The following is a 21930-nucleotide window of genomic DNA, read 5'->3' on the forward strand; positions in this document are numbered from 1 at the left end:
TAAGAAAAAAGTTTATCAAATAGTTCCCCAAAACCGGTTCAGCATTTAAAATTAACATTTACTAGACAAAAGGAATATTATCTGTAGTTAGTGAATTGAACTGATTATTTCTGGTCACTGTCCTTCAAGATTTTAGAACGAGCAGATCTCATCCTTTTACCTAGTTTTTATTCCTAGACTGGAAGAGGAAAACAAGCTTTGCAGCTTTTTCAGCTCCCAATTGGGGTCTTATCATTGAACTAAGAAGTCACTGAACTAATTAAATAAACTCAAACGAAGGAAATATTCTCTCTGCATCTACAGAAGAGGCTACTGCTGTCCAAAGCTTGGTTAGCACTTCAACAAACTCTGATTCCAGGAGCTTAGCCAGTGACTTCCGCCAGTTCAGTGGTCTGACTAGCTTTAAAACTTGGTGCCAAATGTTCTTCTCAGTAAAAAGAAAAGGAGGACTTGTGGCACCTTAGAGACTAACCAATTTATTTGAGCATAAGCTTTCGTGAGCTACAGCTCACTTCATCGTAGCTCACGAAAGCTTATGCTCAAATAAATTGGTTAGTCTCTAAGGTGCCACAAGTCCTCCTTTTCTTTTTGCGAACACAGACTAACACGGCTGTTACTCTGAAACCTGTTCTTCTCAATATTAGTTTTTGCATTTAAGTGATTTTAATGGATTGTAGTAAGTTTAGGCTTTAACATAGGTTGTCATTTTGAATTTAATTTTAAATATTTTTATTTTTAAAGTTTAATTTAAATAAAACCCATTTAAATAAAACATCCAATTTTTTGTTTTTTTAAATCATGGATTTTTATCCACCCTGCCTGGCAGGAATCCCAGCACCCTCATCCTTCCCAGCAGCTGAAGTGGGTTGAGGGGCAGGTTTCTCATCAAGGAAATGGCCCTGAATTTCTATGGCCTTGCCGTAGGCTAGTATGTGATAGCTTGATGCCAGGACAAGGCTTTGAAACTAGAACAAAGGCATCAGTTTTAGAATGAGACTTGTATAGCTTCCCTACGTGTAAGATGCAATACATCCTTCCCTGTAATGTAGCAACACGGACAATTGCTTTATTGAGAGAGTGGGTGTACAGCATGAAATTCAAAGCCAAGGCTTCAAAAAAGGTATGACACCTACAAAACTGAGGGGTAACTCTGCTGAGGTCAAGGTAAAAGATGAGGAAAAGGCCCCACTAGTAATGCTGTGGTGAGAATCCCATCTCCACTACCTTCTCCATCTGCTGGAAGGTGAGGATACTGGCATTCCAGCAATGGTGCTGTCCTTATCCCCAGATCAGATTCAATCTTTCATATCCATCTCTGGCTACTAGATATCTGATCGATGTAAGACTTCACCCTGCCTACTGTAAGGGACAAGGGGCTTTTAGTTCAGCAGCTACTCAGATCAACCTTGCTTTAGAGTCCATGTGAGGTTGTATTTTTTGTGTGGATTCTGTATTGCAAGGCCATATACTTTAAAAATCAGCCTGATCACGTTACCACTGTTGAGCATGTTGAAATTTCATTGCACCTTCACCACTCCCACCCATAATCAGTAAGAGTTTGCATGATTTGGGGCAACCAAAATCAAGGCATAAGAGTTCTAATACATGAAATGCATGTATTAAAGGTTTGCAACATCAATCAATCAAAATGATACATATTTGAATAGGGGTATATGAGGAGGGGGGTTTGGGGTACAGCATGGACCTCAATTTTTATTTGATAGTGACCATTATTTTTAATGTGAAATAATTCAACAAATCATAAGTATATGTATTCAACAAAGATATAATTTTTAACAAAATGCTTCATTCTGGAATCATTATAAATGATTACTAGTGTTTTTTTTTCCATTCAAACTCAGTTGAGTGTCTTACTATATGAGTAATACAAGTTACTGCTTGTCATTGCTGTTTTCATCTGCAAATGCTAAAGCTGATTTTTGTCACGTCATTGCAACACCACACCTTAGCATGCACACAATATGGTACATGGCAGTTTGGCACTCTTGTAATACAGTCTTACATTCACAGCTCATAGATTTACAAGGTGTATTGCAAGAGCACTTGATTAACTTCCAAATATCTGGAGGAGCAAGTATGACATTGTCTGGTAAATTTTTTGGAAAGGGAGACTTGGAACTGTCATTGTGTATCCATTCATACTGCAGTTGATCAACTGGGGGTGTGTCTGGATCCAAAGCACTTTTTCCACACACGCATCTGAAGATGTGCTCATTTTACATTTGCTAGAAGTGCTTCAGCTGGTGGTGGTAAGAACTGACCTTTGGTGTTGATGTGGCCCCTTTGCCATTTTTTGCTGGCTATGATTTCTGCTGTGCTTCTGACTTGGTGGAACAATTAAAAATTGTTCATCGATGCAGCCATGAATTTGGTTGCCTTTTCAGTGACATCAGGCATTGCTGCATTGATGTCACCTGGCAGAGAGGCAGTTTCCAGCTAACAGAATCCTCAACACTGTGTCTTTGCGGAGGCCAAAATGGGAGGCTACTGTATCCCAGCCTGAGAGTCCAGGGGCAGCTAACGGTCCTGGTACACGGTTCTTGTGCTGCTCTGCAGCAGCGTGATGTCTATTACAATTCTCTCTCGCACTGAGGCTTCTATAATCGCTAAAGATGTTAAGCCGTGTTCAAGGTAATGGTGCAAGAGTAAGACTAATGTCAGTGTTGTCTGATAATACTGATACTCCGACCGGTTTCTATTTTGTAACCATCACCATTTACGGTACAAGGATGTTGGCTTGCTCATGCGAGGTGGCCATATCTTTGATCACCACATCTCTCAGGTTTGTTTCAGCTGGGGTGTTGTCTGTGTGTGGTCAGTGCTTTAGTGTCTGATAGGGAAACTTCTTGCCTTGAATGAGTGCTGGACAAATGACATCAATCGTAAAACTGTTTTGTGTACGTATCTATTACAAGATATCTTCAACTGATGCACTCTGCTTGCCATTGTAGCTCTGCTAGATATTGTGGCACTCTTTGTGCTAAGGCTTTGTACCTGTCTGACAAGGAATACATCACGTGCTGCTAACTTGTGTTCCGTGTAGACTCTCTGAAATTGGTCACAAAGTCCTTTATCATTTGTTGGCTAGCGTACTACCCAAAGAACTGTGGAACCATCAATGACTGTGCAGATGACTTTCTGTGAAGTATCTCGAGTTGATACCTCTGTCTGCAGCTGTTGCCTTGGCAATCCTCATGTCACCAGAGTCAGTGAACACTGTGGCTGGTACAAGAGCCAACGTGTGGCAAAATATTTTTGATGTCAACTTATCAGACTACCAGTATTCTTGATGTCAACCAAAATATTCTTGATGTCAAGAGGCAGTGCTGTAGGAAGATGAAGTCAGAAATGACAGAACGTCATTGCTTGTTTGGTGGAATGGGACTCTTCTTGTCCCTGTCTTTTGAGGTGTCTCTCTACTTTTAAGGGAGATGTGTCAGTAGACCCGTTTTCTGTGACCTCATATTGTGAGAGTGATCTCTTTCTGCATCAAGTCATGCTTGGAGTTGCTCACATATACCATCACCAAAGTCCTTACATTTGATGATTGTCTTTCTTCTCACCGTACCGGTGTCAGTCATGTTTTGTGGATCAGGCTGGCAGTTGAATATCCATTTGGAAAACCACTCTTCTATGTTTCGGAAAAAAATCAATCACAGGATTTGAAAGCGCATCTCCGTACACACTAGATCATATTTTTGTAAAAATATATCAAAAACAGATTCAACATGCCCGTATTATGCTAATCAAATTCTTGTCAAAGATAAACCAAACACACATACCAAGTGAGGCGTAAACAAGCTGCAAACTGCAAGCAGGTAGTGATAGCTGGCATGGAAAGTAAGCAATGAGAAGCATAAAAAGAAAATAAAAGGTAAAAACACTGTTGTCCATGTATGTGGTTTATAATCTGTTACTGTCTATAATTGTCCAATATTTGAAAATTAATTCTCATGAGTGAATATGTAAGAATTTGTCATAAGCATGCTCTGAGAGTATAAGAAAAATATACCGTGTGTCTTGGTTTGGGAGAGGTGGGAGGGGAAGATGAGAGGGGGTACTAGCAGGGTATACTGCTAATACAAACCTAACATATATACTTCCTAGCTAGTTATGTTCCCTAACAAAATATTAGCATAAAGCTTTCATTAAAATATAATTGAAATTCAGTGAAATTGCTTTCACTGTCACTTCACTTAAAAATCTGAATGGGGTTGGTAATTGGCACATATTTCAAAATGTTCAGCAGTAACAAGGTGTCGGGCAGTTTCTCTGAATTTATGGTCTTGACATTCAGAATCTACAAAGAAAATTCTGTGAACGCTAAAACAAGATATTGTTGAAAACTTGCATTTGGCCACTGGACTATTTCTCTCTGTTCTCATTGCCTCCCTCACCCTGAGGTTTCGGTTACTCCCCAGCCTCCATATTTTGGATCCTGCTCCACAGCGAAGTTTCCCCAGTGTCTCTGCTGTGTAGCTCAGGGCCTTCCCCTGGGCACTAGATTGACAAGGATCATGTCCGTATCCATCGTGAGCCATCTTTCAGCCTCTTGCAGAATATTAACGAGAGCTGGTCAGGTTTTTTTTGCACAGGATTTTCGTAGAAACCTGCCTTTTCCAATACAACTCTTTGTGGGGAAAATTGCCAGCACTAGTGAAATGTGTTTTGGGAATTCTTCTATCATTTTTACTGCATTCATGCTCAATATTTTGTTTACCAACAGCTGCATTTTCTCACAAAAATTGAGTTTCCAAGTAAAAGAGAAATTTTAAACAAATCAATCTCGGAAAATTTCATGAAAAATGGGTCCATTCCATAGCCTGTGAAATTGGAGCTGCTTGTTTCTAAAACTTTTGCAGAAAGGTTCTTCTGTATTTTGACTAGCTCTAACATTAACCTGTGTCTTTAACAAATGGAATGGAAATAACCGCCCCTTCCTGCAGACACTTCCTACTAAATTTACTCAGGGTTGCCCCCATGAGTAAGGCATTTCCAGGTCTAGGACCTCTGACAGGTAGGAAGCACAACAATCAGAGCAGCGTTTGAAGCACGAAGCCCTAAACCATTAGAAGCCATAGAACATACATAGTATGGGTGAAATAATAGCCCCTTTAAAGTCCATTGGAGTTTTGTCACTGACCTCAGTGGAATCAGAATACCACCCTACAGATCTTAAAAATGACTCACTCCCACAAAGGCAGACATGGATGCTCCATAGAAGTGTAACAAAAGCATGATCTAAGGCCAGATTCTGGCTGCTACTTTGCTAATGCAAGGATGGCTGGAAAAGTGCCCTAGCAGGGCAGGTTGAGGATTCCCCTGGTGTGCGGGAATCCCAGCTGCTATAAAGCCACCCCTCAGCTTCCTCCTGACCCCAACCCAAAGCAAAGGGGATGTGCCTGGAGAGTGCAGTGCTCTGGCGATACTCAGCTGGCTTAAGGGCCTGTAGAGTTGCTCTAAGTAACTCGGAGGCCAAACTGGCCCTGGTGACCAAGAAAGCACAAAGGTGGCTTAAACTGGCCTTTGCTCAACCCTCTTCCCCCAACCGTGGCTCTGACACGGCTAAGGGTCTGGCCCTCCATCTGTAAAAGTAACAGACCATTGGTACTAATACAGAGCTTGTTGTATTATCTGTTGTGGAACTGTCAAATGGCACAGGTACTTCCAGACAAAATACAAGATGAGAGCCAGAGGCTAGGGGTCTATGACCAGAGTGAGTGGGTGAGGTTCTGTGGCCTGTGATGTGCAGGAAGTCAGACTAGATGATCATGGTGGTCCATTCTGGCCTTAAAGTCTGAGCCTATGACCATAGGACTAGACCTGGATTACTGTCTCCATCCCAGCTAGAAACCTTGGCTGTTGTAGGGAAAATGAGCCCCACTAAGAATACACAGTGAGCAGGTGACTGAGTGCATTTTGAAAACATGGACTGCTTAGGTAACCCAGGGCAGACTTGTGATTAGGCTTTTTAAGGAGGACAACTTGATCATGGGACAGATTGCAGCACCCAGCTTGTAGGACTGGCTGGGCTGAAAACAAATGGACAACAATGATTAGCTGCTTTGCCCTTCTCTTGTATAACTGATGGAGAAAGAGATGAATAAGGGTGTCAACCTTGCAGATGAATATTTGTAACCAGACTGAACAGTGGTATAGTTCACTGATCAGTCTGAGACCTCAATTAAAAAATGAATGGTGGCTCTTTCCCCTCTCCTCCCTCCTGCTGTTTACTTTTTTTTCGTCCAGGTGTTCTAAAATAGTTAACCTTTTCACTGTTACTGCCGATTTTCCACCCCAGCACTAGGGCCCTGGCAGAAGGCTCAGTTGATTAGTCTTAAATACACCACTCTTAGGAAAAGTGTGTGGGAGGCTTTCTGTGGGAAACCTGAATTACTAATTCCAGCCTGGAGCCTTAATCCTACCATTGATGCTTCAGTATGAGCTATGGTGCAATTCATTCTGATTTAAAATCTACCAGAGGTTAGAGAATAAAAGTAGTGAAGAAACAATTTACAACATGGGTACTAAAGTTAGGTGCTTACAGGCCTGGTAAATGGCTTGGTTTTTCAAAGGTGCTCACTGACTACAAATCTGACTTCTATAGGGCTTGTGGGTGTTCAGCACCTCTTAAAGATCAAGTCACAAATGTAGATTCCTAAATCTGGATTCAGGGCACCTCACTTTTGGCATCCGAAGCCTGAACATTTTGGCTAGAATTTGTAGCTTGTGGTTTATTGTTAATATCAAACTATTTTAATTGTATTTACAGTAGTATCTTGAGGCTTCATCCCAGAACCCAGGTCTCATTGTGCTAGGCATTGTTAAAACTAATCCAAAGCCAATTTCCACAATGCAGCATTTTGAACATAAACACTGGGAAGCTTTTAAATTGCTATTGGGAGTTTTTTCTCCCTCCTTCTCCACTCTTGACTTTTTCTGTTTTTGGATTTGTCTTCTGATTTGTTTTTGAGAAGCTAAATAATACATTAAGAGCAGAAGAGAGCTATTTCTAAGGAAACTTTTTTATATCTTTTGTGTGTGTAAAAAATTATAGGCGGCATGAATATTTGAAATCCAGAGAGATTGAGGGGTTCTCCTACTGGTTTTTGAATGTTAAAATTCCTGATGTCAGATGTGTACATTTTTATTCTTTTGTATAGAGACTGTCTGGTTTGGCCAATGTACATGGCAGAGGGGCATCGCTGGCACATAATGGCATACATCACATTGGTAGATGTGTACACAATAACAGACTGAAAAGTGGCAATTCTTCAACAAAAAACTTCAAAAACAGACTCCAACGTGAAACTGCAGAACTGAAATTAATTTGCAAACCGGACACCATCAAATTAGGCCTGAATAAAGACTGGGAGTGATTAGGTCGTTACAAAACCTAATTTCCCCCTACTGTTACTCACACCTTCTTGTCAACTGTTTGAAATGGGCCACTCTCATTACCACTACAGAAGTGATTTTTTTCCTCCCTTGGTATCCTGCTGTTAATTGAATTGTCTCGTTAGACTGACCTAACACTTGTCAAGGCGACTAGCATCTTTTCATGTGCTGTGTATTTATACCTGCTACTAGAAAAGGAGTACTTGTGGCACCTTAGAGACTAACCAATATATTTGAGCATAAGCCGTAGCTCACGAAAGCTTATGCTCAAATAAATTGGTTAGTCTCTAAGGTGCCACAAGTACTCCTTTTCTTTTTGCGAATACAGACTAACACGGCTGTTACTCTGAAACCTGTCATACCTGCTACTGTATTTTCCACTCCATGCATCGGATGGAGTGGGTCCACAAAAGCTTATGCCCTAATAAATTTGTTAGTCTGCATCAGCAAAAATGAGGAGTCCTTGTGGTACATTAGAGACTAACACAGCTACCCCTCTGAAACTCATTTTTGAGGGTTTCTGTCACTTTGCAGCCCTCAGACAACTACAGATAAATCCATGTTTGTATGGTGCCCCTTTGTAACTAGACCAGTGGCTGACTCTAAAAGCTCAGGGCGTATGCTCCCATCTAGGACAGCAAGGGAGTCTTGTTGCTAAACCTGTTTTTCTCCAGGTTGTAGCATGTCAGTATCAGTCAGAGCTCTAGGCTAACACATGAGTCTTGCTGAAGCCATTAATTGCAATCTGCACCATCCTGTCCTGGATAGATCCCTCTGGGCTTAGTTCATTGTTGCAACATCTGATAGGCAGTCCCTGACAGTCTGCCTACTCCTCTGGGTGGTGTTGGGTGATGGCTTTTAAAAAATGTTGCATCTGCTGTTTACTTGGAAGATTATTTAATGACCCTGGTGGTGGACTGTAAAGTAATCGGGCAGACTGAACTACACATACTGCAATCCCTGGGTGCACACCAGCCATTTTAAAGAGAACCAAATAAAATTAGAGCAAGGCTTGAAATTCCTATTGCATGTCCCAGGGCAGGTCTGCAATGCAAATATTGATGCTCTTAAAATATTATCAGTAGGGTACCTAACTCAGTACATTTGTCCTCTACCTCATGTACAGAATTACTCTTGCAGCTCTGCTGAGATTTTCTTCTGCTCTCTCTCCTGCCCCTGTTCTGCTTTATGAATGTCAGTGGTAGGTTTCTCTTTGAAGTATCCAAAAAGCAGAACAGATTGAGAGGTGACAGAGCAGAGAGAGCAGTGGAGGACACAGATGAAAATCACAGGAATGGAAGGGGAGCTATGGGGGATCATGGAAGAGAAGAGGGGCATTCAGGAGAGAAACAAACAGGAGGGGTTGCTGCTCCCTCAGTAAGAGACTGAGGGAGACTTATAGGAGTGAGCAAGAGATGAATGAAACTTAAACCAAGGCAGTGTCTGTAAATGAAAATCAGGTCCTAAAATGAATCAAACAGCATTTCTGGCAAATTCTTGGCAACCCTGTGGGGGAGAGAGGAGGTGATGGCAGAGTGTTAATGGCACTTTACTGCAGTTTACTATGAGAAGTGGCCATATAAAAACACCACCATCTGACTCAACATATCTGCTATCAGCCCACCTAATGCAGAGTGATCTGGACTTTTCTCATCTTTGTGTGTCATCAACAGAATTATTTACTAAGTACCAGTTACAGGGCCAACCTGTGTAAACCAAATGCAGGCAATAGGTTTGCATAAGTGTAACTGCCGGTATTGCTTGGCCTGCAGACTCTTTTAGTAATGGTGATAGATAAAATGTGAGCGATGAGAAGAACCCAGCTTGACTTTCAGAGCCCAGCATGAGTTGGCAAGACCAACAGAAACAATATATATTTACTATACATTGCACATATTTTATAAGGAAGCTATTGGGAGAGACCTGGAGGCCTATGGTAGCATTCTTACAGCATTCCTTTTAGATTACTTTTAGCATGCTTTAATTTCAAGACCTATGGAAGGACATAGTCTTTACTTCACAGCATTTTTGTTTCCAATTATTGGTTGATCTGAGCCTCATCTTTCTGAGAGGTTTATGGGGATGGCATCGATAATAGGCAATTGACCACTTGATGCTGAAGTCTCAGGAGAGTAAATGTTTCCCAGGAACAGGCTGGTTGTTCTACACAGAGGCATGTGTTGTGTACACAGCACAGTTGATTCCCTGAGATCTTTGTGAACAGGCTCACTGACTTGTGTAGCTTTTGATCTAGTTATAGACAGTTAACTGTGTATGGTACACAACAGGGGATCTCCATAATGTCTTGGTGGAGAAATGACAGCTGTGAATTGTATGCTGAGAGCCCCTGAAAGCAAAAGGTGGAGGTCACCGAGTAAATAAGTAAACAAATAAGTAAATTTTGTCACCCTATGCACTGGCTTGGCCGTCTGTTGCTGTTGTCGCAATTACTAGGAACTCTGCTGGAGCCATGGTAATGGCCCACAGAGGCTCCAGGGAAAAGGTTCATTTCACAGGAGTTTTTGTTTTAAGATTTTTTTTTTTTTCATATTTCACTCATGGGAACAACATAATTAAATCTCTTTTTCAAACTACACTGTAAACTAAAAACCACCTCTGGCCCCTTTGGTCAACTACTGCTGCATTAGACTTCACAGTAGCCTGGCATCACAAAAATGCCTATGGGCTATCACAACAGAGCCGGCTGGTGAGATTTGGTTGGGAATGTGACATGACCTTCTTAAAGGTCAGTTTACAATCATATGCTCAGTGCGTTCTGCCCCGTGCTGTCAGAGAGAATTTAGCGCACAGCTATACTTACTATTTATTTACTTGTAATGTGGTAGCACCTAGGGACCCAGCCAGAGACAGGGGCATCATTGTGTTAGGCGATGCACAAACACAGAGCAAAAAGAGAGTCCCTGTCCCAACAAGCTTACCAACTAAGTAAAAGATACGAGGCATTGAGTGGATACAGCAGGCAGATGTGGGGAGCCAAGGAAAACAATGAGACGTTACTGATCAGCATGATGGGCAGTGGTCTCAGCACACCAGCTGCCTTAACCATTGTCAAGTCTTTTGTAGAGATCACAGCAAAGGAGACAGCCTGGGACTAGCTCTGACCTGAATTCCCGAATCTCTCTTTTCCTGACACTGTGGAGAGCTGGGTTCTGCAAAGAGTACTGGAGCTACTTTCCAAATGCTCTGTTACGTCTCTGCTCTGAGTCGTCTTCTCAGGCAGTTGGTGCCGCTGTTTCAGGTGCTTGTGTTGCTGGTGCCAGTGGAATAACTAAGGAGGCAGGTTAAATGTTGCAGGCCAAATTTATCCTTCGTGGAAGCCCATTGGAGTCAGCAGAGTGAAACCAGGGATGAATTTGGCCTTATGAGGGTTACTTCCATGACCCTCTCTCTTCAAAATGGCATATGCAGTCCCTACATCAGATCAGCACAAGCAGCAGTTAGAGGAAGCGTCATCAGGCCGTAAAGAGTGAGGCCCCGCTATGTCCATTCCTGAAGACCTGGGAAGCAGTACCAATTTCACTGAGTCTTTGGGTTCAGATGCAGGGGCTGGCTGTGTGCCCAGCCTTCACTCCAGTTGCTACACAGGAGATTGGAAAACTGAGGTGGGGCAAATGACATAAACAGGCGCAGGCCTGTAATCTCTTTGCCAGCATTGCCATTGTGAAAGGAAATGATTTACTACGGAGAATGAGTCACCAAAAAAATGCCTCCCGCTGAGCAAAACACAAGGGTATGGAAAAGAGCCGGGAGGCCGTTAAAGTTCCATGCAGTAGCACGTTGCAAGGGTCCTAACTAGGCCTGTGAGGTGACACCTTATTGAGGCAAAGGACCTGCTGAGTGTAGGGAGTAGAACTGATGCTTTTCCTGCTGCTGTGCAGATCAATATGGTTTTATTGTAGGCTATGTTAGCACGGTAATGGCTTAAACTGGGAAGGTGATCTCTGGAGAGCAGAGATTTTAATAACTTAGAATAGATCCTGTGGAAAGAAGCAAAAATTGCTGCAGACATTAAAATTGTGGGATTGCCCCCCTCCCCCCCCCACTACTTGTCTCCTGACTTTCCACTGCCTGGGATAGTAATGCACATTGGGTGGATTTAATTAAAGCTAGATGCGGGAAGTATGTTTTCTTCACACAGAACCTTTTACGTGCTCACTGGATTGTAAACTCTGAGGGCAGGGTCTTTGTCTCCTTCCCATTCTGTACAGCACTGAGCACCCTGTCAGAGCAAATACAGTACAAGGGGTGAAATTCTGGCCCCAATGAAATAAATTCTTGGCCACTACGAAGTCAATGACAAAATTCCCATTGTTTTCAATGGGCCCGGGACTTCATGCCATGTTTTCAATTTCTGTCTTGTTTATGTGAATGTGGGTAGGACACAGAGGAATCCCTAGGGATGGTGCTAAACTGGCAGCAATTCCAATGGGGTGAACCAGTGACTGATGCCCATTATCGACATTAAACACGACTTGCTTCCCATAGTTCTCTGAACCCTGGACCTGGTTGTGTTGGCTTGTGATATCAATTTGTTTCCTCTCAGTTTCACTCTCTAAATCTTCCTTCTGTACCTAATTTTTTGTCTTTGTCCCAACTCGCATTTAACTTTCTCACTGGGCCTAAATGAATCGGGCTATTTCTAGGCAGAAGTTAACACTTACTTTGGCTTTTAAAGTAGATTCAGCATCCAGTCTCTAAGATAGGAAGCTAACCAGCAAACATCACTGGTACTTGGGCAGACAAACTAGAGAGGGTGGAGTTGGTATAAGTATGAGACTGAAACCAGAAGTAACCAGCAGCACATTTGGTGTGACAGTCTAGGCCAAATGAAGTCACTGGGAGTTTTGCCCTTGACTTCAGTGGGGCCAGGATTTTTAACTTGGTTCTCCACAGTCCACTTAATCTTGCTTTAGACAGCAATGCCCTCTGAACAGATTATTCAGTGATGTGCAATGGGGTATCTTGTATGTCTACCATACCTGGACTGATCTGGGGAACAGGGACTCGTGCTACAGCTACTGTCACAGTAGATCAAGAAGACTCTCCATTAGATACCTACAAAATCTGGTACCTAAGGATTTAAGTCATTGTCCTGCACTCCTAAAATAAAGGAATAAAACAATAACTAGACTGTCATTCACTCTAGCCTGGAAGATTTATAGCTTATCATACCCTCCATTTTGGAATAAACTCACAATTCTGTTCCTCCCATTATATCTAATAAAAGCAGGAGTAGTAGTTATAATAATAATACCTAGCTCATCTAGAACTCACCTGTATGAATTACTGCTCTGGTCAGGGCTCACTAATGTGTCAATAGCTCTGACCCTCTTCGCTTTCCTCAAGGAAGGTGCGGTGTGGACTAAACCCTGGTAATTGAACTCTAGCATATATTTGGGTCAAGTGGAATTTTCTTCTTGACTTGTTGTCACTGTTGTGTTTAACATGAAATTTGCTATGTGCCAGTCCCACTCTGGCTTTAGCAAACCTCACTTTGTATATTCTGGACTTCCTGTTCTTCGCCAACAGCATAGGTTGAGTTGAAATATTAAAACATGTCATGAATGTTGAGAGGGCCCAGGAAAACAAGATGTGACTAAGAGGAGTAACAAGCTAGTTGAGTAGTTTATTTGACAATTATTTATTATACCACCCCAGAAGAGCTAAGAGGCAGGATGGGAGGTGTCTTCTGTCCTCCATCACCTCCTCTTCTTGGAGTATGGGAGAGTCTGGGAAGCATAGTAGCAAATGTGCTTAAATTCTCCAATTTCCTGTCACTTCTGATTTTCCAGTTCCTGTTCTTTGCCTGTGGCAAAGCCTAGATCAAAGCCTATGCTACCGACTTAGTACAGCTCATCTACCGAGCACTTCCATTGTTCTATGCACATGTTCCATACAAATAAAGTATATTACAAGAACATTTTTAAGGTTGGAAAGGCAATCACTCAAGTTAGGAATTGCCAGATTTGTGGTTGCCTACACAACCTTAGTTCTGCCCCCTTGCGTATATATATTATAAGAGTCTTCATGATCATATAGTGTTTTTACCTACAGGAGCCCTGCCTAATTCAGTGCACAGGATGGACAGTGCTCAGAAAATGAGGTAGTTTAAATATTTTCTTTTATCCTCATTCAATGAATGGCCCCATGTGTTACTTACTAGACACTATCCACAGGATACACTGAATATGTAATTATTAATTTCTTCATGGGCTTTTCTGTGGTGTTTGATCACCGTTGTCCAGGAATACTTCACAAACATTAATGGATTTATCTTCACAACACTCCTGCGAGCTAGGAGTTGTTATTCTCAATTTACAGATTGGGACCTGAGGCACAGTGAGATTAAGGTAAAAATTTGCAAAACTGGATGCCGTGATGTCTTCCTGTGTCTGCAGAAAGTCTGAACCAAGAGCTCCGAGAAGATGATCACCCTGAAGCTTCAAGATGACTATTTAAATGAAAAATTATTCACGGTTTCACTGCTGATCACTTATCCAAAACTTCCAGCTCACAGACTTATTCCACTGTCCTGAACTGCTTCCCACTGCATCTTGGCTGCAAAAAGCTCCAACTGTTCTGTCCTCTACCTAGCTGTGAAAATCTTCTGTCTCTCCCCAACAACTTCTGCAATGCAGCTATAGATTGCCAATACAAAAATGTCTGGAGAGCATAAAGTATGCTAGATGCAATCAAATGAATAACTCAGGGACCGTGGCCTGGATCTCATTATTCATTTAATTTAATTAAAAAACTCCTTTTTAAAATGAAACTTTAATAGATTTGCCAGTGTGCTGCAGCAGAGTGCGTAGGACCTAGAGATCCCACCACAGCATTTGGTACACACTTTTGGTATTTGTGTTAAAACTGGTTTGGTAATTCCTCAGCAGACTTAATGAGAGACACCCTAAATGGGCCAATTGTTAATAAACATTCCTCACTAGCCTTTTGTGAATAACACATTAAGGTACTAATTGTGAGTGAGAGGAGGTGGGTTTTTTTAACTAGAAGGGAAGGTAAGAAGTAAGTTTGACGCATCAAAGTGCGGGTTTTCCTTAGCAGGTAGGACTCAGAGGTTAAGATTCTGCGTACAGGGGAAACATCTTACTGCAGTAAATGAGGCCTTTGTTCTGGTTATGTCTTCCCGAGTCTGCAGAAAGTCTGAACCAAGAGCTCCGAGAGGGTGATCGCCCAGAAGCTTAAAGATGCCTATTTAAATGAAATTTTGTCACAGTTTCACCGCTGATCGCGTATGTGAAACTTCCTGCTAACATGCTTATCCAGAGTCCTGAACTGCTTCCCACAGCAAAACTTGATTTCAAGTCACCCTGAGGGAGTGGAAGTCTTGTCTGGTAGGGTTTGATTGCTCATGGGCTTTGGCTAAACCCTAAAGAGGTTAAAGAGCAGTTTCTGAAGGCAAGTGCTCAAATTTGTATCTTATACAATGGCTGAGTTTCACACACTGCTGTTCAGATGCTATCCACGTGCAATGTGCACTTTGTCCTGAAATGAACTAGCCTGCATTGATTTAATTCTCCCCTTATGAGAATATTCTACATCGCACAGGAAAATATCAGGGAAACTTCCCTGAAGTTACTCTAGTACTAGTACTCTAGTTAGCTAGTTCAGTGCTGAAATGCATACCAGCCAGGAATGTTAGCCCTTCAATAATAGTGAAAACACTTTAATATTCTTCCTTTTCAAGGCATACTTTGCGTGAAGGAAGGCAGTGGCAGGGAATTCTGGGAAACTCAGATCTAATGGAGGAATGTTGGGACTTAAGTTTCTGGAATCCTCTTCCTAAAGTTCATCTAATTTATCTTTGATGCTTCCAAATTCTTTTGGGTAGACTCTTACATGGTTTTTAGCATATTAGAACCAGGGGTTTCTTGTATGCTGGAGGTATAATTTAACATAGTAATTGGAGAAGGAAACAAATCAGTGTTTGGGGTGGGGGGTTAATAGGACCTACAGAGTTATGTGGGGCAGCCTATGTAATACATGCTGAATTGGCCTATACTGCCGTCTAACACCTCAGGGTAAAATGTAATACAGATGTCTTAGAATGGAGACATATGGGCAAGGCCGCCACATGGAACAATGTGTGGTAACTCCTCTTCAAAGGTTGAATATCCTCTTAATTATGCAGTTTGAAAATGGACACTCTCTCTCATTGGCAGCTGTGGCGAGCCCCGTCTCCTGGCAGAAAGAGTGCACAGAGGGTCCTGAGAACTGGTGTCAGGATTTGCAGACGGCTTTGCGGTGTGGGGCTGTGGAGCACTGCCAGCAGACTGTTTGGAACAAGCTTCCCGTGGTGAGTGTGTAGTCTGAATAGGCTTGTTATCTTCTGCCATAGCCCTTGTATTCTCACGTGCAGCTCTCTGGAAAGTTCAGGCCCTACTTACAGGAATGAGCTGAAATCTGAATTGCACTTTTCTGTAACTGTTTGTTTGTGTCCTCCAAAAATTTTGTATCATGTCTTTCTTTGATACCAATAGGACTGCACGAGGTGAATGAACTAAAGGGAGAGAGTGACTGGCTGACTTCTCTCTCTTTCAGTCCCTTTGCCTTGCATGGTTCATACCCTTTCTACGACAGGCTGCCACCAATCTAACAGACAGCCCTATTTCTTTGAAGTTTACAGGAATGAACATGTAACTCTCACACCTATCAGAAACAATGCATAATTCCAGAGGTCACATTAGGCCACTGTAAAACTTATGCTGGAGAATTTGCAGGCCTTCCAATAAAAATAAAAAGCTTGTGAGTATGTATAGATGCCTATGCATTTTCCCAAGAGTTCCCCTGTATAGAACTTTTCTGTAGAAACTGAAGATAATTGTTGGACTTGCCTAGATCTCTCTAACTACACAATTATCACTGTGTGTACTGGAAAACTGCAACTTGCTATGGCCAATAAAACTTATTGGCTTCTGTGCACATAACGAGTGGGGGTCTGATTCTCCGTTGCTCCATCCTTGCACTTGGGACAGGAACAGGGTGGATGGTTAAGGTGTCTTTTAAGCTACTTGTATGTCCTCCATATTGTGGGGATGTTCAGGGCACTGCTCAGTCTCTGGTGTAAGCTAGAGTTAGCCTTGGGGCTGCTCTAAGTTACACTCTGCTTCCCATGGCCCCTTTTCTCTGCCTCCCAAAGATTATCTGAAAAGCAGTACACTCCAGTCATTCCCCCGGCCTGCACTGACATGCCCCCAAAGTTCCCCTACACTGGGGGCTGGGAACAGGGCTGGCAAAGAGTCGTTAGACCAGTTCTGTCAGTGGGGAGCCCCTGTCTGTCAGTCTCCTGACTCCTTTAAAGTCTCTTTCTGCTGCTAGAGTAGTGTCGAGAGGCCTTGGTGTAAGTGGGAATTGGGCCCTGTGTACGTCAGCCGGTTAAAGAGGAAGGGGGACACCAGCTGGCTAAGGATGGGGAAACAGGCAACAAGTGTAAAGGTCACTTTGAACTATAAAAACTGGTTTGCAAAGAATGATGACCCTCCCACACCAGGTGTTCTCTTCCCTCAGCCTGGTGTGGGGAAAATCTGCTTTTCTATGACCTCATGACTCATCCCGACCTTGTGTTTAATTCCCTCCTTCCTCTTTCCATGCCCTATGTCACGTTGCACACCAATCAGTCAGGCCAAGAGACAATTTCTTTTCCACTTCCTTCCTAAATGGGAAATGCACTACCCCCCCCAAATTCTCCCATAGACGCAGTTAGCACTGGCTGGAGCCCTTACCTGGTCATTGCTAGACTTGTTAACGTATTGGGCTGTATTTTGTGAAGGTGTAGGACTTTAGTAAAAGAAGTCTGATACCATTTTGGAGGGTTAGCATGCTTCTTTTGAGGTGCGCTTTCGTCCTTTGCTCTTTTTAAATAATGAGCCTTTTTGATTCAGAGTTTCTCTGTGTGTTGGGGGTTTTTTGTATTAGTGCCAGAAGTGCAAGTAAGGTTGGTGTATAAAGTCTGCCGGCAGGATCCCTGTTCTGACAGATTTCACAAGGCCCATTAGAGAGGCTCCCCCTTGCAGGTGTTAGCTGGTCCCGGGAAGTTATGTGGAGAGGGGTGGTGGTGGTGTGACACCTGGGTGGGGTCTGGGAGTGGTAGAAAGCTGGGAGCATTGAGATGGCAGATGAGATGAGATCCATTCTATAAAACTTAAGTTTTCTACATCTAAAATGTCTAGTTTCAGAGTAGCTGTATCCGCAAAAAGAAAAGGAAGACTTGTGGTACCTTAGAGACTAACAAATTTATTTGAGCATAAGCTTTCATGAGCTACAGCTCACTTCATCAGATGCAAGCAAGACATTACACAAAGTAAAACTATTTCCCCATGTTTATTCCCCCCCCCCCCCCCCACTGTTCCTCACATGTTCTTGTCAACTGCTGGAAATGGCCCACCTTGATTATCACTACAAAAGGTTTCCCTGCCCCCCCCCCCCCCCCCCCCGCTCTCCTGCTGGTAATAGCTCACCTTACCTGATCACTCTTGTTACAGTGTGTATGGTAACACCTATTGTTTCATGTTCTCTGTGTATATAAAATCTCCCCACTGCGTTTTCCACTGCTTGCAACCGATGAAGTGAGCTGTAGCTCAGGAAAGCTTATGCTCAAATAAATTTGTTAGTCTCAAAGGTGCCACAAGCACTCCTTTTCTTTTTGCTAAAATGTCTAGGAATTCAAAGTGTTTAACGGGATAAGACTCCATCATTCTGTCTCCTGCAGTCACCTAGGACCACTCCATGCCACTTGTTTTCTGCCTTTGTTTCATGCTCCCTCTCCTAGCCCCATCACCAGGTACCTTATACCCCCTTATATTTCCCCCCTTTCAGTCTTCTGTCCCATCTCCACGAAGCTCCTCTTCCCCGCCCATACCCCATTCTGAGATCGAGAAACATGGCTCCACATGCCACCCATCTATCTCCAGTCCCCAATCTCCCTACTCTGTGCTTCCATCTCATTACCCCAGCCAATCTCCTGCCCCTTCTTATTTACCCTTTCTCCTCTCCCCATGCCTACCTCTGCCAGCAGCAGCAGGTGAGTGTACTGTAAAGGGTTTTATATTTATAAATTTTCATGTTATATAACATTCATCTCTGTTCAAAAACCAGTTCTTGTCATTTCTTCCCCCCTGCCCACCCACTGGACCCCTACTCCAAAGACCCCACTAACAGGCAAAGTAAACATGAGTTTGGAGATTGGAGGACAAAAAAGTGTTAAGAAAACTTTCTTGGAATAAATGATAACAGGAATTTTTGGAAGCACAGTAGCTTTAAAACTCCTTTTCTGTCCGTCCCCCCCGTCCCGTCCCCCCCCACATACCCACAAAACAAACCTTCCCAGAATAATTCTATCCTGGGATGAGATGGGGCATGTGAGATTTCAGGGGAATGGGGTTTTTTAGAAGTTTGGGGGAACAGAGGTTGAAACTTGGGCTTATATGAAGCTAGTTTCCTCCTTCACTATATGATACAGAGACAAGAAAGGGAAGGGAAATTTTTCATTTATATACCAACATTTAGGTCCCTCTCAAGTAACTTTTTTTTCTCTTTTCTATCCCCCAGAAAAGCATCCCTTGCTCTATGTGTAAAATGGTGGTATCAATGGTTGGGAAGATCTTGCAGGACAATCGCACAGCTGTAAGTAGCTTGAAGAACCCAGCAACCTTTTGGGCTTTGGGCACCAGATGCCTTTACAACTATAGTGGTGACCCAGGGAGGGGCAAGGAAGGGGGAGAATATCATGAGTGGCTTTTGTTATGAAAGACTGCTGAATTGGAATTAATTTGCAAACTGGACACCATTAAATATGGCTTGAATAAAGACTGGGAATGGATGTGTCATTACACAAAGGAAAACTATTTCCCCTTGTTTATTTCCACCCCTTACTGTTCCTCACATGTTCTCGTCAACTGCTGGAAATGGCCCATCTTGATTATCACTAGAAAAGGTTTTTTTTCCTCTCCTGCTGGTAATAACTCACCTTAACTGACCACTCTCGTTATAGTGTGTATGGTAATATCCATCGTTTCATGTTCTCTGTGTATATAAAATCGTCCTACTGTATTTTTCACTGCATGCATCCGATGAAGTGGGCTGTAGCCCACGAAAGCTTATGCTCAAATAAATTTGTTAGTCTCTAAGGTGCCACAGGTACTCCTGTTCTTTCTGTTACCTGAGTTTCACAAAGGGAGGAAAAGGAAAGCAACTGTAAGATCTTCTGTCTGGTGTAAGATCAGGATGTTCACAAAACCTGAGACTGACTTGGGGTTTGGAAGTAGATTAACACTATTATTACCTACCTGCTAGTCAGGAATTTCCTTGCAGAGGTTGGTCGAGAGTGTCATGTACGTTAAGGCCCTTTTACACTGTGCTGTCTCTGGCAGTGCAAATGGTTACCTGCAGTGCAAAGGTGCCTAAAAAGGGAATTGGTGTAAGTGAGAATCATGGGATACGGGGAGGGGTTGGGCTTCAGCATCTCTAGCAAAGGGGGTCTCTTTCCCTGCCTCTCCCATGGGGAGATTCAGAGCTCCTACTTACTTCTGATATGCCACTGACCTGCTGTAAAACACTGTCATTTGAATGTTTTTGTGCTTTCCTCCCTTACCCTCTTGGGTAGGAAAGTGGGTTACCATGCAGTCTCTGAAGAAGCTGCAAAGATCTGGTGTGTGATATGGCAAGGGGATTCTGGAGCAGCTATGCATCTCTCTCCCCTCTTTCCCTTTGATGCAAGTGCCATTCCATCTGGTCAGCAGTCCATCCACGTAGTCAGGTTTTTTTAGCCTCCTTTCTTATCTCTATTTGGAATTTGGGTGTCTATGAAACAGAGAGAACAGATAGTGGATCTCCTGGATTGTATTTTATAAGCTAGAGAGCTTACTTCTTATGAAGCCTTTAAACCTATAGGAATTCTTTCTCACAGTGACAGGTCTTGCAAGAAATCTTTCTCTTACCACAATGTAGTAGGTGCCAGCACTGGTATTCTTTCATCCCCCAGAAGATCTGGGATTGTCTGTTTTTAAATTTGGGACTGGAGAAATAAACATATTTCATCCATCCATACTCCAGTTCCGCTGAAAGTCTGTCTTCCCCCACTGTGGAGCTTAAGAATTTGCCCAGATTTTCTCCTAAGAATGTGAAGAACTTACACATCTTTTTGTCATGGTGTATGTGAACACAACCCATAACACTCCCCTCTTCTCTTGTCTCCTAGGAAAGGATCCGTGCTTTCTTGGATAAGTCATGCCAGCACCTTCCTTTCCAGGACTGGTCAGTCAAATGCAAGAAGATGGTGGACACTGGCATGATAATGATCGTAGAGCTGAGCAAACAAGTATTGGTAATTGTTTGGGGGAAAAACAATGATACAGATTTATGATGTAAAACTACTAGTTAAGTTACAGCAAGTTAAAGAAGTATGGGCTGGATGAATGGACTATAAGGTGGATAGATAGTTGGCTAGATTGTCGGGCTCAACGGGTAGTGATCAATGGCTTCATGTCTAGCTGGTAGCCGGTATCAAGTGGAGTGCCCCAAGGGTCGGTCCTCGGGCCGGTTTTGTTCAATATCTTCATTAATGATCTGGAGGATGGTGTGGATTGCACCCTCAGCAAGTTTGCAGATGACACTAAACTGGGAGGAGAGGTAGATACGCTGGAGGGTAAGGATAGGATACAGAGGGCCCTAGACAAATTGGAGGGTTGGGCCAAAAGAAATCTGATGAGGTTCAACAAGGACAAGTGCAGAGTCCTGCACTTAGGAAGGAAGAATCCCATGCACCGCTACAGACTAGGGACCGAATGGCTCGGCAGCAGTTCTGCAGAAAAGGACCTAGGGGTTACAGTGGACGAGAAGCTGGATATGAGTCAACAGTGTGCCCTTGTTGCCAAAAAGGTCAATGGCATTTTGGGATGTATATGTAGGGGCATTGCCAGCAGATTGAGGGACGTGATCATTCCCCTCTATTAGACATTGGTAAGGCCTCATCTGGAGTGCTGTGTCCAGTTTTGGGCCCCACACTACAAGAAGGATGTGGAAAAATTGGAAAGAGTCCAGAGGAGGGCAACAAAAATGATTAGGGGATTAGAACACATGACTTTTATGAGGAGAGGCTGAGGGAACTGGGATTGTTTAGTCTGCAGAAGAGAAGAATGAGGGGGGATTTGATAGCTGCTTTCAACTACCTGAAAGGGGGTTCCAAAGAGGATGGATCTAGACTGTTGTCAGTGGTAGCTGATGATAGAACAATGAGTAATGGTCTCATGTTGCAGTGGGGGTGGTTTTGGTTGGATATTAGGAAAAACTTTTTCACTAGGAGGGTGGTGAAACACTGGAATGCGTTACCTAGGGAGGTGGTGGAATCTCCTTCCTTAGATATTGTTAAGGTCAGGCTTGACAAAGCCCTGGTTGGGATGATTTAGTTGGGGATTGGCCCTGCTTTGAGCAGGGGGTTGGACTAGATGACCTCCTGAGGTCCCTTCCAACCCTGAT

At 43.0% G+C, this 21930-nt stretch overlaps 1 protein-coding gene across 1 annotated transcript in view; it reads left to right on the forward strand.

The window, feature by feature from the left end:
• Nucleotides 1-21930, forward strand: part of LOC141991633 (prosaposin-like) — a 44197-nt gene that overhangs the window by 6613 nt on the left and 15654 nt on the right. The window contains exons 2-4 of the mRNA XM_074959964.1: nucleotides 15621-15754; nucleotides 19006-19080; nucleotides 20654-20779. Coding sequence (XP_074816065.1) covers nucleotides 15621-15754; nucleotides 19006-19080; nucleotides 20654-20779 — 335 coding nt within the window. The remainder of the gene's footprint in view (nucleotides 1-15620; nucleotides 15755-19005; nucleotides 19081-20653; nucleotides 20780-21930) is intronic.

The sequence above is a fragment of the Natator depressus genome, chromosome 7 (genome assembly GCF_965152275.1).
Source record: "Natator depressus isolate rNatDep1 chromosome 7, rNatDep2.hap1, whole genome shotgun sequence".
NCBI classification, from domain to species: domain Eukaryota; kingdom Metazoa; phylum Chordata; order Testudines; family Cheloniidae; genus Natator; species Natator depressus.